Below are 12,588 nucleotides of genomic sequence, written 5' to 3'. Positions count from 1 at the left end.
ACAACTAAATAAAATGATTTTTTATGCCACAACTGTGTTCATAATGATTTTGTGATTATACACATTTGTTTGCCAAGTAGTCACACAATGAATCACACAAAAGTCCTTCAGACTTCACAGAAGTGAACTTCCTTGATCTTCTAAAGAGACGCAACATTGTAACAAGTATACACCTGAATTCATTTGAATCAGCTGCCTTGATTGATAATTGAGTCTTTCCTTCTCGGCCTCAGTCTTCTGCAGAAAGAATCTATGACCAACTGTCTTGCAACTCTGACTATTTCTGGTGTGGTGTTGTCTAGGGTCCATGTGGTGTTTGGCCATGTCATCAGTGGCCAGGAGGTGGTTAGGCTGGTAGAAAACCAGCCCACTGACGCCAAGTGCCGCCCTCAGAACGAGGTGGTCATCACAAACTGTGGGGAACTCGTCCGGCAACTCAAAGTCAAATGTACGTATTTTTCATACCGTATGTACCAGTACTTCAATAAATAAACAGACAGGAGTACATGTGGTCAAGTAATCTACAATTTTCTACAATACTGGAGTTTGAGAAAAATGATCATTCACTAGATGGACATAAAGTGTTCTGAAACAGAATCTAACACTTGTACCCACTGACCAATCTCAGATTACAACGGTAATGTTGGTTAAGATGTACAAGTGTAAACTTTTGAAACTTCTTTCCCATGTTTGGATAAGTTATTTTATGTACGATTAAAAGCACTATTTCACAACCACTTCTCTCTATCTGACCTTGGGGAAGCTACCATATGAACTCTTCATGAATATCCTGTAACTCAGCCTAAGACAAAGTAAAGCTTATTCTGGTGCAAAAACATACCCTCAACTTGTGAATGAAACCAGCATGACAAACACAGAAAACACAGCATACAACAGTTTTCGATGTGTGGAACAATTGTTTACTCTCCATACATGTCATGTGTTCTCTGTTCTCAACTCTGTTCGCCTTGAATTTTCAATTATATATTTCAGGCAAGTCACAAGGGCTAGTAACTATTTTATTGCGTCTGTGTTTTGTAAGCAACTCCTGTATGTAGTGTTGTCTTTTAAATTTGTTCAGCTAAAAAGAAAAAGCCAGCCTCTGACTCTGGGGAATCTAGCACAGAAGCCTCTTCCTCCAGCTCATCTGAGTCCTCCAGCAGTGAGGATGAGAAGAGGAAGAAAAAGAAGAAGAAGCAAGAAAAGAAGCGAAAGAAAGAGAGCAGAGAGAAAAAAGAACCAGTGTAAGACATGTTTCAGTGATGAAGACCATGTGTACCAGGTGTTTGGATCTAATTATTAAAATTTAGTCATGACCTTAACAGGAAGTATACACCTGTTGGAATTCCAGGTGAGAAAATAACTGCTGAGAGCCTCCTGTATCTGCAAGTGATGACTGCACTTGGTAACTTGGTTGATAGCATGTTATATCCCAATTGTATGCATCCATTATCATGATGTCAATCACTGGATTATCTTAATCTTAAAATATTTCTCAACTAAGCTGTGATGAAGTATTGGGGGAAGGGTGGTAATCCACAACACAACCCCTTATTATTATCTATTTCAGGGAAGAGACGGAGGAGAAGGACAAAGTCCCCACAGTGTTTGCTGAAATCAGGTCTGATGAAATTCCAGACATCCCTTTTCAAAAGTTTCTATTCCGAGGCCAACAAAAGGAAGAAGAGGAAGAAAAACAGAGGTTTGAAATTAAATAATTTATCAGTGGCAATGACAGTATTTGTTACATTTTTCCATACTGTCAATATCAATTCATGCTGTTTTTTTTATCCCAACGGCATGCAATGGGCTTCATTGCCGGAGTAGAACTCAAAATCCATTCAGTCTTTTTCAGCAAAATTTGGTAGATATATCAATCGGAACCTAAAGGGGTGCCTTTTACTATTTCCAGGTTTTAGTGATTTATCATTTTCTCAGTTCCCATGGAAACATTTTTGACTTACTCTCAAAAGTGAGAGGTGTGTTTCGTTTCCGGAGCAGAACTCAAAAACTTCTTAATATCTGTCAGTAGAACTTGGTAGATATGTGTGACAGACCCCAAAGTGGTGCCTTTTGCTATTTCCGTGTTTTATGTATTATTTTCTCGGTTCCATGAACACGTTGCTGACTTCGTTTCCGGAGCACAGCTCGAAAACCATTTCATATGTTTCAAAAGATCGTGGCAGATATACGAAAGAAATCTTGAAATGATGACTTTTCTGATTACAGAAATATGGCATTTAGATTTTTCATGAATTCCATGGAAACAATTCAGACTTGGTCTAAAAAAAACAATAAGTAACTGTCCGATGATTTGTCCTTTCAAATATGTTGGGGCCGGGGGATATGTCATCTTCTGATAACTCTTGTTTTTGTAGTAAAGAGCGGTCTCCCCCTGGTTATGGTCGACGTGCTCCACCAGAGAGGATTCCATATCGAGGTGGGCAGGTGAACTACTCCAGGACTGGGAGGAAGATAAAGGGGCGGGGCAGTGTGGTAGGTCCTCTCTCTTCAGCTTTTGTCACAGTTTGCTGTTTAATGGCTGCACTTCAAAACCCATTTCACTGGATTATTACATTACGATTTGTCAGGGTTGGTGTGCAGGAGTGAGTGAGTGAGTGAGTTTAGTTTAACGCCACACTCAGCAATATTCCAGCTATATGGCGGTGGTCTGTAAATAATCGAGTCTGAACCAGACAATCCAGTGATCAACAACATGAACATCGATCTGCACACTTGGGAACCGATGACAAGTGTCAACCAAGTCAGCGAGGCTAACCGCCCAATCCCGTTAGTCGCCTCTTACGACAAGCATAGTCACCTTTTATGGCAAGCATGGGTTGCTGAAGGCCTATTCTACCCCGGGACCTTCACGGGTCTGGTTTGCAGGAATAATGACAGTAATGACTATCAGAGCAGTGTTGACCTGTCCCAGTTGTGACAAGTGTAGGCCTACCATGATTCATCTTTTTGTGCTGATCCTTAAAAGATGTGAAGATTTTATCTCTGCAGCTGTTAGACCTCAGTGTTTGACAATGTGTTGAGAATTGCAGCTGCAGTGTTAAGCTTCTAGCCATGTGAGATATTGAACCAAGGTATCCAACAGTATGAACAAATGCTTTCAGCACTAAACTACCCCACCACTGCTCGCTTATTGAAGACTGCGTTATTATTTCAGCAGTATGAACAAATGCTTTCAGCACTAAACTACCCCACCACTGCTTGCTTATTGAAGACTGCGTTATTATTTCAGCAGTATGAACAAATGCTTTCAGCACTAAACTACCCCACCACTGCTTGCTTATTGAAGACTGCGTTATTATTTCAGCAGTATGAACAAATGCTTTCAGCACTAAACTACCCCACCACTGCTTGCTTATTGAAGACTGCGTTATTATTTCAGCAGTATGAACAAATGCTTTCAGCACTAAACTACCCCACCACTGCTCGCTTATTGAAGACTGCGTTATTATTTCAGCAGTATGAACAAATGCTTTCAGCACTAAACTACCCCACCACTGCTCGCTTATTGAAGACTGCGTTATTATTTCAGCAGTATGAACAAATGCTTTCAGCACTAAACTACCCCACCACTGCTCGCTTATTGAAGACTGCGTTATTATTTCAGCAGTATGAACAAATGCTTTCAGCACTAAACTACCCCACCACTGCTTGCTTATTGAAGACTGCGTTATTATTTCAGCAGTATGAACAAATGCTTTCAGCACTAAACTACCCCACCACTGCTCGCTTATTGAAGACTGCGTTATTATTTCAGCAGTATGAACAAATGCTTTCAGCACTAAACTACCCCACCACTGCTCGCTTATTGAAGACTGCGTTATTATTTCAGCAGTATGAACAAATGCTTTCAGCACTAAACTACCCCACCACTGCTCGCTTATTGAAGACTGCGTTATTATTTCAGCAGTATGAACAAATGCTTTCAGCACTAAACTACCCCACCACTGCTTGCTTATTGAAGACTGCGTTATTATTTCAGCAGAGTAAATGAACCAGTCAGATGAGTTTGTATTTTGATATATCATTCTATAACAGTGTTCATCTTGGAGCATTCTCAAGTACATTGGGGGAACCTGCTGCTATTGTCCCTCACTGCCATACTTCAGGAATATTGGCACAAGCCATGGAAAACTGTACTATTTTATTTCATGATGTAAGAATGGCTGATTTTGCATGAGATGTTGATGAAGTGCTAAGGATGAATTGATGGAGGTTAACACTATCAGACTTTCCTGTATGCAGAGGTATCGGTCTCGTAGTCGATCACGAAGTGAGACGCCCCCCCACTGGAAGAGAGAAATGAACCGGCTTAAGCCCCTGAGTGAGGCAGAGAAGGAAGCAGAGAAACGGTGGGAGAAAGGTGACAGACTGAATCAGTCTCGTCAAGGTCAAAGACAGCAACAACAGCAACAACAACAGCAAGAAAGGGGTCAAACTCAGCCTACACCCAGTAACAGGTGAGTGCTGTTAGTCACAGGACTGTATCGATGGAATTCAGCACAAACATTTGAAGCCTGTAGTCATTTCTGTTCTCTTTCTGGATTGCAAACCCACTTGTGCACTTTTTATTTGACTCAGAAAAATCTTTCCCAACCAACATAATCCATGTCTCTTAATACTCCTACAAATAGTTGCACAGTGAACATTATCCATGTGTCATGTCATCTCTGTGAATCATTGTCCAGAGAAGATTATCCATGTGACATGTCACCCCTGTCTCATTGTCCAGTCAACATTATCCATGTGTCATGTCACCCCTGTGTCTCATTGTCCAGTCAACAATATCCATGTGTCATGTCACCCCTGTGTCTCATTGTCCAGTCAACATTATCCATGTGTCATGTCACCCCTGTGTCTCATTGTCCACTGTCTGCAATGTGATCATTGTGATACAGTTGTAGAATGGTATGAGACTTGGTTGTGTGATGTTTCAGGGAACAGTCTGGTAACAGTTGTAGAATGGTATGAGACTTGGTTGTGTGATGTTTCAGGGAACAGTCTGGTAACAGTTGTAGAGTGGTATGAGACTTGGTTGTGTGATGTTTCAGGGAACAGTCTGGTAACAGTTGTAGAGTGGTATGAGACTTGGTTGTGTGATGTCTCAGGGAACAGTCTGGTAACAGTTGTAGAGTGGTATGAGACTTGGTTGTGTGATGTTTCAGGGAACAGTCTGGTAACAGTTGTAGAGTGGTATGAGACTTGGTTGTGTGATGTTTCAGGGAACAGTCTGGTAAACCCGACAAGAAGAAACACAAGAAGGAGAAAAAGTGAGATTCATTTAGATATCTGAAAAATGCATTTCATGTAGACATCACAAAGAGTTTTCTCATATATGACAATATGGAAGTGTTTGTATCTCCTAAAGGTGTATTTACCATCCTATGTCGCCATGATCAGCCTCACCTGCTGGGAAATGGTAATATCTTATCCCTGCAACATATTTTATATTAACTTGTTTTAGAATTAACAGTTTGATTCTGTTCAGCACACAGCCAATACAGCATGTATTTAATGACAAAGTGGTTATTTTCAGACACCACAAAAAGCATAAGAAGCATGGGAAACACAAGAAAAAGAAAGATCGTGGGAAGTCTCCAGGCGCTTCCCCAGAGGTGGATTCTTCAGCTGAGAGTGAAGTCGAGAGTGCAACGGCCAGTTCAGACAAAGGACACAATGGCACTGAGAGATCACACCATCTGAAGGACAAGTCAGAGAGATCGGACAGAAAGCAAGGGGCAGGACATGGAGATAAGTCAAGAGAGCGAAGAGAGGAATTAGGGAGAGGAATGCAGGTTGGACAGAGGCAGAGAGAAAGAAGAAATGAGTCAGTGGAGCGGAGAGATGAGAGAGGAGCAAATAGACAGGCTGATAGACCTCCACCAAGAGACGATCGATTTCCAAAACATGGAAGCAGACAGAGTGAAAGGGAGGAGCCAAATCGCCAGGTGAATGAACAACGTGCATTTGTAGAACGAGGTCGGCGTAGGGCAAGATCATCTTCCAAGGATTCTGATGACAATGAAGGCAGCAGAACAAGACATACCAATCTCTCTGCTAGAGAGTCATCTCGGGAACAGAGAGGCAGTACTAGCAGACGGTCGAGGAATGATTCTGGCCGATCTGACACAAGAGATGCCCGAAAGAGAAGAGATCCCAGTAGTTCTGAAGAAAGACCTGGCCCACAGGCAAGGCGGGAAAACAGTCGGCACAGTGCTCCAGACAGAAGAGGGCAAAGTACACAAGTATCTCGTTCAAATGTAAACATGCGATCAAGGGACAATCAAGCCCGTGCAAGAAGATCCTCCTCCTCTGAGTCTGATGATGACAACAAGAGAAATGGAACACACAAGAAATCACCGGCTGACCAAGAGCGGAAACGACGACCATCAAAAAGAGATAGGTCTTCTTCAGACTCTGACACAGAAAGGTCACGAAAGGAGCGTCAGAGGAAAGCAACCGAGTTGAGATCTCAACAACAGAGTAGACGTTCATCAGATTCTTCTGACTCCGATTCCGACCAGCCACGCAGATCACGAGAAAGATCGAGAGACCGTCGGAGGTCGAGTTCAACCGAAAGGAAAGCTCGAGAAAAAAGACAACAGGAGCTGAAACATTTTCACAGGTAATTCTTAGGTCTGATATGGTCTAGAAGTATTTGTTCAGGTGAGGGCCATGGTTGGCTCTGTTGTGTATTATCACAGTACACTGTAAAGAGTTGCGTCCCTTGAGTATACCAGAAACTGTAAACACAGGTTCAGATCCCAGTGTGTGCTACTTCTTTTCGATTTGTCATTATTATGCTCACACTTGTGGGTTTCCCTAAGGTCACAAACGTCTGAGACACATCTTACTTTGATTCTCCTTCAATGTTTGGATGACTGGCTGTGAAGTATGAAGAATGATGATAATGAATTGACTGACGATTCTGTCCACAGAATAAAGAAGTTGTATATACATAAAGTAATCATCATTCTTCATCTCCACAACTTCATTTCTAAAATATTGTACTCACATATTGTAACTGACAATCTGATGATTTGGAGAGATCAATGTAAATGGTTGCATCTTTCAGAGTCTATATTTCAGTGTGAAATTAGGGGTCACAATCTTGTCAGTGCTAATGACTCTGGTGTTTGCAAAGCCCACTATTGAAGTAGGAGAGTTAATGCTTGCTGCAGAATAAAGCACAGGGTTGGTTGGAATGAAAGGTATTCTCATCTTAGGACAAGTCATTATATATAATAATCCAATTGCAAAGTCCATCCCTGGCTTGAGTTAATGTTTTGAGCTAGGATAGCCTCAACATGATATCAACTGATTGACTCATGAAAATATGTGCTTTAATAGATCACAAGTTAGTCTAGACAGATTTCATTCATGCATTTTCAGTTTTTATCACATGTATTTTGAAATTGAGAGGATGAGTTTGTTGAGGGTGTGTCTGCAGTTTTACTGAAGCAGTGAATGAGGCTTGTTTATCTTGGTCTGCTACTGGCTTGACAGTGTCATGTCAGTGTCGTGTCAGTATCAGTGTTGGTGTTTCCTCCCTCAGGTCTCTTCACCCGACGTCTGTCAGTCCTCCTCCAACACACTGGAAGCCTGGCCAGAAGTCACTCTTGCCGAAGGAGGCCAACACTGTTGTGGAAACCAGAAGGTTTGTTAGCGTTTACTTGTGCAGTGGAAGCTGTCTAATTCGGTCTCGACTGGAACCGACTTTTGTGTCAGAATTACGAGGAGTCCGAATTAGACTGGTGAGAGTCAAGAGTTAGCTCCCTTGACCAGGAGATATGCATGCATGGTACTTTTACCATGGTGTAATGTGTTTTCGGGGCATTAGCACAAAAGATGATCATGAACATTATTGCGTATCAGTAGATTATCAAAACTGTAAATCTGTCAATAAATATCACCTCATCAAATAATTTATTGTTAGAATGCTCTGTCGTCTGGTCGTCCGTAAGCACAAGCGCTAGAACTGACATACCATGTTTTCGTGTTAATCGCTATTTCGCAGGGTAACGCCCTTATATGGAAGCGCATGTGATACAATCTTCTTCACAAAAATCAACAAATACAACGTATCATTGGTTCAGGCATTTTGTCACTGACGAGAACTTACTGTGCAGCACTGAGAAAGGAGTCCAAGGTCACTAATGTCACCATTACCAAGTTTTTCTTTACGATTTGTCAAGTTAAAAAAATACTGTTAGCTCCAACATTCTCACTTCTTATCATCTGCTTTTCTTGGTGTCAAAATACTTACTGTAATGGGCTGTCATACATAGTGGTATAAAGTAGCCGACAACGTAATCCTTGAAACTAGGTGATGTCAAGTTTTGAGGGCACAAGAATGGGTGATGATTGCAAATAGCTTCGGTAAACAAAAATTCCATTCACAAGTGGAATACAGTAGAAGCTGTCTTAACCGGCACTCATCAGGTTTGAAGAAATAATCCGGTTTAGACAGCATGCAGAGATGTAGAGCGGGCACTGTTACATTTGACTAGGACTAAACCAGTTTTGATATTCTCATAGATATTGTTGTACTACATGGTTTTCTCAGTTACTGCACACGTTGACTCAACTCACTGATTACATGTACAAGTATACCCTTGCTAGTTACATGACAGGCGTACAACTGTATTTTATGCGACCTCCTACTATAAGTTATCACATCGTGTCGAGGGAAATTTGGGGTTTTATCAGTCCCTCGTAAGGTTGTATTCCCCGAGCCGGAGGGACTGATAAAACCCCGTATTTCCCCGTATACACGATGTTATAATACATTTATCTAGCTGAATGTTTTCACTAAATCAAAACAAAACAACACACATCGAATCGACTTGCTGCCATGTTGACACCAGCTGATCGTTTGACCTCAGTGCACCGCACGTTACTAAAGGCTTGTCGATGCAAGCTTTTCTCACTTCTCGCGTCGTCACCGAGGCGTAGGGGGAGGATATGACTTTCACAGCGGGAGTATAAAAGTCGTATACTCCCGCTGGTGGATCGTGATGGATGTACATGGCATTTTTTAGTCATGTGGACCAATCAAAATTTGACATTCTTACATGAGGCTAGATAATAGGGTTTGTTACACTCAGTAGAGGAGTGTAACTAATAACATTGAGACTAAGTTTAGTTAAAATGGACATTACTATTTATGTGATGGTTGTGTAAGATTTCTGATTTTTCTCTTAGACCGGAACCAACCTCATTGTATCCTGAAATTCCTCTCCCTGGTGAACCACATCCACCAGCTGATATCCCAGTCAGCATCCCCCACAGTGCACCAGACCGGAGACTGGTCAGCAGGATCCAGTATGACCTTGAGGGAGGGTCAGAGCACCCAGTGGCAGCTAATCCTGTCAAACCTCCTGAAACACAACCACAAAGGAAAAGGTCAAGGTCGTCTAGTTCTTCTTCCAGCAAGTCATCCTCCAGATCAGCAAGTAACTCTGATTCTGAGGCTGACTCACAATCAGACGAAAGCCAAAAGAAAGAGAAAAAGAAGGCAGAGGTATGGCTTCAAATTTAAACGTGTGACTTCTGGTGAGACCCAGTGGAGATTACTCAAATGAATCTCCACACAGTGGTAACAATCTGTCTGAAATGACATTGATGCAGCACATTGTAAGGTCACATAGCTTGTAGGCCTGTGGTTGTCTGCCTGAATGGAATGATTACTCTAGTGAGTTCTCATAGATATTGTTAGAAAAGATTGCTTAAGTATGTAGGAACAATTTTTATGCTGCTTGATGTGTATTTTAGTGTAAGTACATGTGTGCATCCTGGTATTGTCTCTTCTGTGGAGTTGTTGAGTCCTTCTTAATGTTTTGTCATGTCTGCTGTGTAGGAGCGGATCACCTGGCAGCCACCACCTGATCCGGATGATGGAGAGAGGGAGGAGGAGTTCCGATCAGCCCGTATGGTGAGTGTGCAACTGGGGATGTTCTCATGTTATCTTTTTGGAGATCAGAGATGGTTCGGAAAGGAGGTCTGTGAATGTGTGTCCTGATTGCAGGTCTCACTATGTCTCCTGATTGCAGATGTGAATGTGTCTCTTGATTTTGGTTTGAATGTGTCTCTTGATTTTGCAGATGTCATTGTGTCTCCTGGTTGCAGGTGTGAAATTATCTCTTGATTGCAGGTGTCAATGTGTCTCCTGATTGCAGGTGTGAAAATATTTCCTGATCGCCATTGTGAAATTTCCTGGATTTGTTTTTTTCTTGTATTACAGGTGTTCAGAGCAAACAGTGGCCCAGAATCTGGGGGAACAGGGCCACGCATTCGTACTCCACCACTGCCACCTATAGGACAAGTTGCTGTAGCTACATCAGAGCTTGCTAGGTATGTATCGCACAGATGTTACTTTGAGCTCTTCTCACTCTAGGTGGATGGAAATTTACCAGAATGCATTTTTGCATTGTCAGCAGATTTCAACTCTACTGGAATGATGGGTACATTGGAGCCATTAACTGTGGTGATACTGAAATAGTTTCCATGACAGGCACTTCATCAGTGTCTTATGGAATATTTTGAATTTCATTATAGAAGAATGTCATTTACATATTCCTTGGAGGAATTTGATTTCTGCGATTTTATTTATAACATTGCGTATGAGGTATTAGAAATTATGATATCATTGATACAGCCAAGATTTAAGTACAGGAGAAAACACGCCACCGAGGTTTTGGTACACAGTGTAAAACCAGAGGAGGTGATTTTCCGACCCTGGTGGTTTTGCATTGTCTACCAAAACCAAGGAGAAGAGTTTTTTTCTAACATTGTCAGTGATGGATAATTACAATGTGGATGGTCATTTAATGAAGCTACATGATAACTGAAGCACAAGTAAAATTAATTTAATGACTGTTACTAGACATAGATAATTCAAGCCACCTACTTCCTCTGTTGGCCCAGTGGCCATGTGGTAGAGCGTCTGCCTACAAATCTGAGAGTTGCAGTTCCAATCCTGCATGGGAAAACATTTTCACTTTGAACTTAATCTTGAATGATGTTTTTCAATTGATTTCAAACACCCATATATCATTTGAATATTGCATTTGATGTTCACATAGAGTTAGGAAAAGCTTATTACAAAAACTACAACCTGGGAAGAGGTCTTACTTGCAAAGCAAAATTTTCAAATGCAGTTATTCTGGGAAAACAAGATGACCTAATATGTAGTGAGAAGCACATATCAGGTATGTATCTGTAATGTGAGGTAAACTTACAGACATAACTCTGCAGTGTTTGATGTTAATAGTAATAATGTGTCTAGTCTTATAGCGCTAAACTGCACACCCAGGTATGCTGGTAGCGCTAATAATCTGTGCACAGCACATTATTACCCAAGCTGCCTGTTAGGCATTAGGAGGTTATGGTTACATAACTTCTTTTCTTATCCATTTTCTACTGGGTGAACAGTCAATTTTGAACAAACTCACATTCCTAAGGTGAGACCACATGTACCACATGTGCTTTGTTTTAGGGCAGGACTGAAGTCCTAGAAACTCTCAGGAGTCAAGCTGCCAAACACGGTCACCCATCCAATGGTCTCAGCGCTAAATGTTCATTAACTTCAACTGATTTGTGACCAGAGCTCAGGGCCGCACAACCACCACATATTTTGCAATGTTTTAACTCCACTATCAATTTGAGGACCTGTTATGGTTCACAAAAAAATATTATTTTTTGCCGTACTGTTTCGAAAGACTTAGAATCAGTGTTTCCGCTAACTTAATTATTCATCAGACACTGTGTCCAGCATCCTTGATATCTCCAGGCTATACATTCCAATAAATCTCCACTACACTCTGGATGCATCTATGTCTTGCTCCAGTAATGTTATTACCTCCCTTGGCTGGATTTTTATCCAGTCAGATGTCTACACAGGGAAGTTGAAGGAACCAATCTCAACTCACTTTAGCTTCTTAAATTGTCTAACCAATTAAACTTAGCAACACAAATGATGCAGAGGTACACTGAAAGCGGTACAAGGTGTTCTTGCATATATTTTCAAAAAGTTTCAGACCTGTCAACTTTGATTTGCCCCAAAATCTGAGTCGCACTGCTGCGACCTCTATCTTTGTTGGCATTGGCAAGCTGGGTTGTAATGGCAACTTACCTGATTGGCTACTGTGAGAATGTGGAGTCAGCAAAGGGAGGTAATGAAATCAACTTAGATGCATCCAGGATTTGGTGGAGATTTATTGTAACATATACCCTGGAGATATCAAGGATGTCTGTCCAGCGACCTGGCAATAATGCTCTTTGCGATACCACAAGATCAGTTAAACAGTAGAGTAATCCATAAAAACCTTTGCCCATGGTTTTTATCCGTGGCTTTTCAGATGCAGATGTAGATGCTTGAAAGATGCAGGGTTTTCTCAATAATAATAAACACTTTATCACAAAGACATGCCATCAACCTAATACGTATAATGTTTGCTGTGATGCAACACGTCAGAAAACACATTTTATTTGATTAAATTCAGTCCCAGCAACCAGAGATGTATATACTCAAATATACATCTCTGCAGTAACAACAGAGAACCCATG

The 12,588-nt window shown here is 41.3% G+C and overlaps 1 protein-coding gene across 3 annotated transcripts in view; it reads left to right on the top strand.

Annotated features, from left to right (window-relative positions):
* LOC137298531 (peptidyl-prolyl cis-trans isomerase G-like) overlaps positions 1 to 12,588 on the top strand; it is a 54,663-nt gene that overhangs the window by 25,230 nt on the left and 16,845 nt on the right. For all 3 annotated transcript variants that reach the window (XM_067830827.1, XM_067830829.1, XM_067830828.1), the window contains exons 8-18: positions 303 to 448; positions 1,082 to 1,244; positions 1,571 to 1,702; positions 2,379 to 2,496; positions 4,267 to 4,481; positions 5,244 to 5,291; positions 5,558 to 6,646; positions 7,577 to 7,678; positions 9,226 to 9,544; positions 9,881 to 9,955; positions 10,265 to 10,374. In XM_067830827.1, the coding sequence (XP_067686928.1) occupies positions 303 to 448; positions 1,082 to 1,244; positions 1,571 to 1,702; positions 2,379 to 2,496; positions 4,267 to 4,481; positions 5,244 to 5,291; positions 5,558 to 6,646; positions 7,577 to 7,678; positions 9,226 to 9,544; positions 9,881 to 9,955; positions 10,265 to 10,374 (2,517 nt within the window). The remainder of the gene's footprint in view (positions 1 to 302; positions 449 to 1,081; positions 1,245 to 1,570; positions 1,703 to 2,378; positions 2,497 to 4,266; positions 4,482 to 5,243; positions 5,292 to 5,557; positions 6,647 to 7,576; positions 7,679 to 9,225; positions 9,545 to 9,880; positions 9,956 to 10,264; positions 10,375 to 12,588) is intronic.

Source organism: Haliotis asinina, chromosome 10 (genome assembly GCF_037392515.1).
Source record: "Haliotis asinina isolate JCU_RB_2024 chromosome 10, JCU_Hal_asi_v2, whole genome shotgun sequence".
NCBI lineage: Eukaryota > Metazoa > Mollusca > Gastropoda > Lepetellida > Haliotidae > Haliotis > Haliotis asinina.
This window is presented reverse-complemented; position numbering and strand designations above follow the sequence as displayed.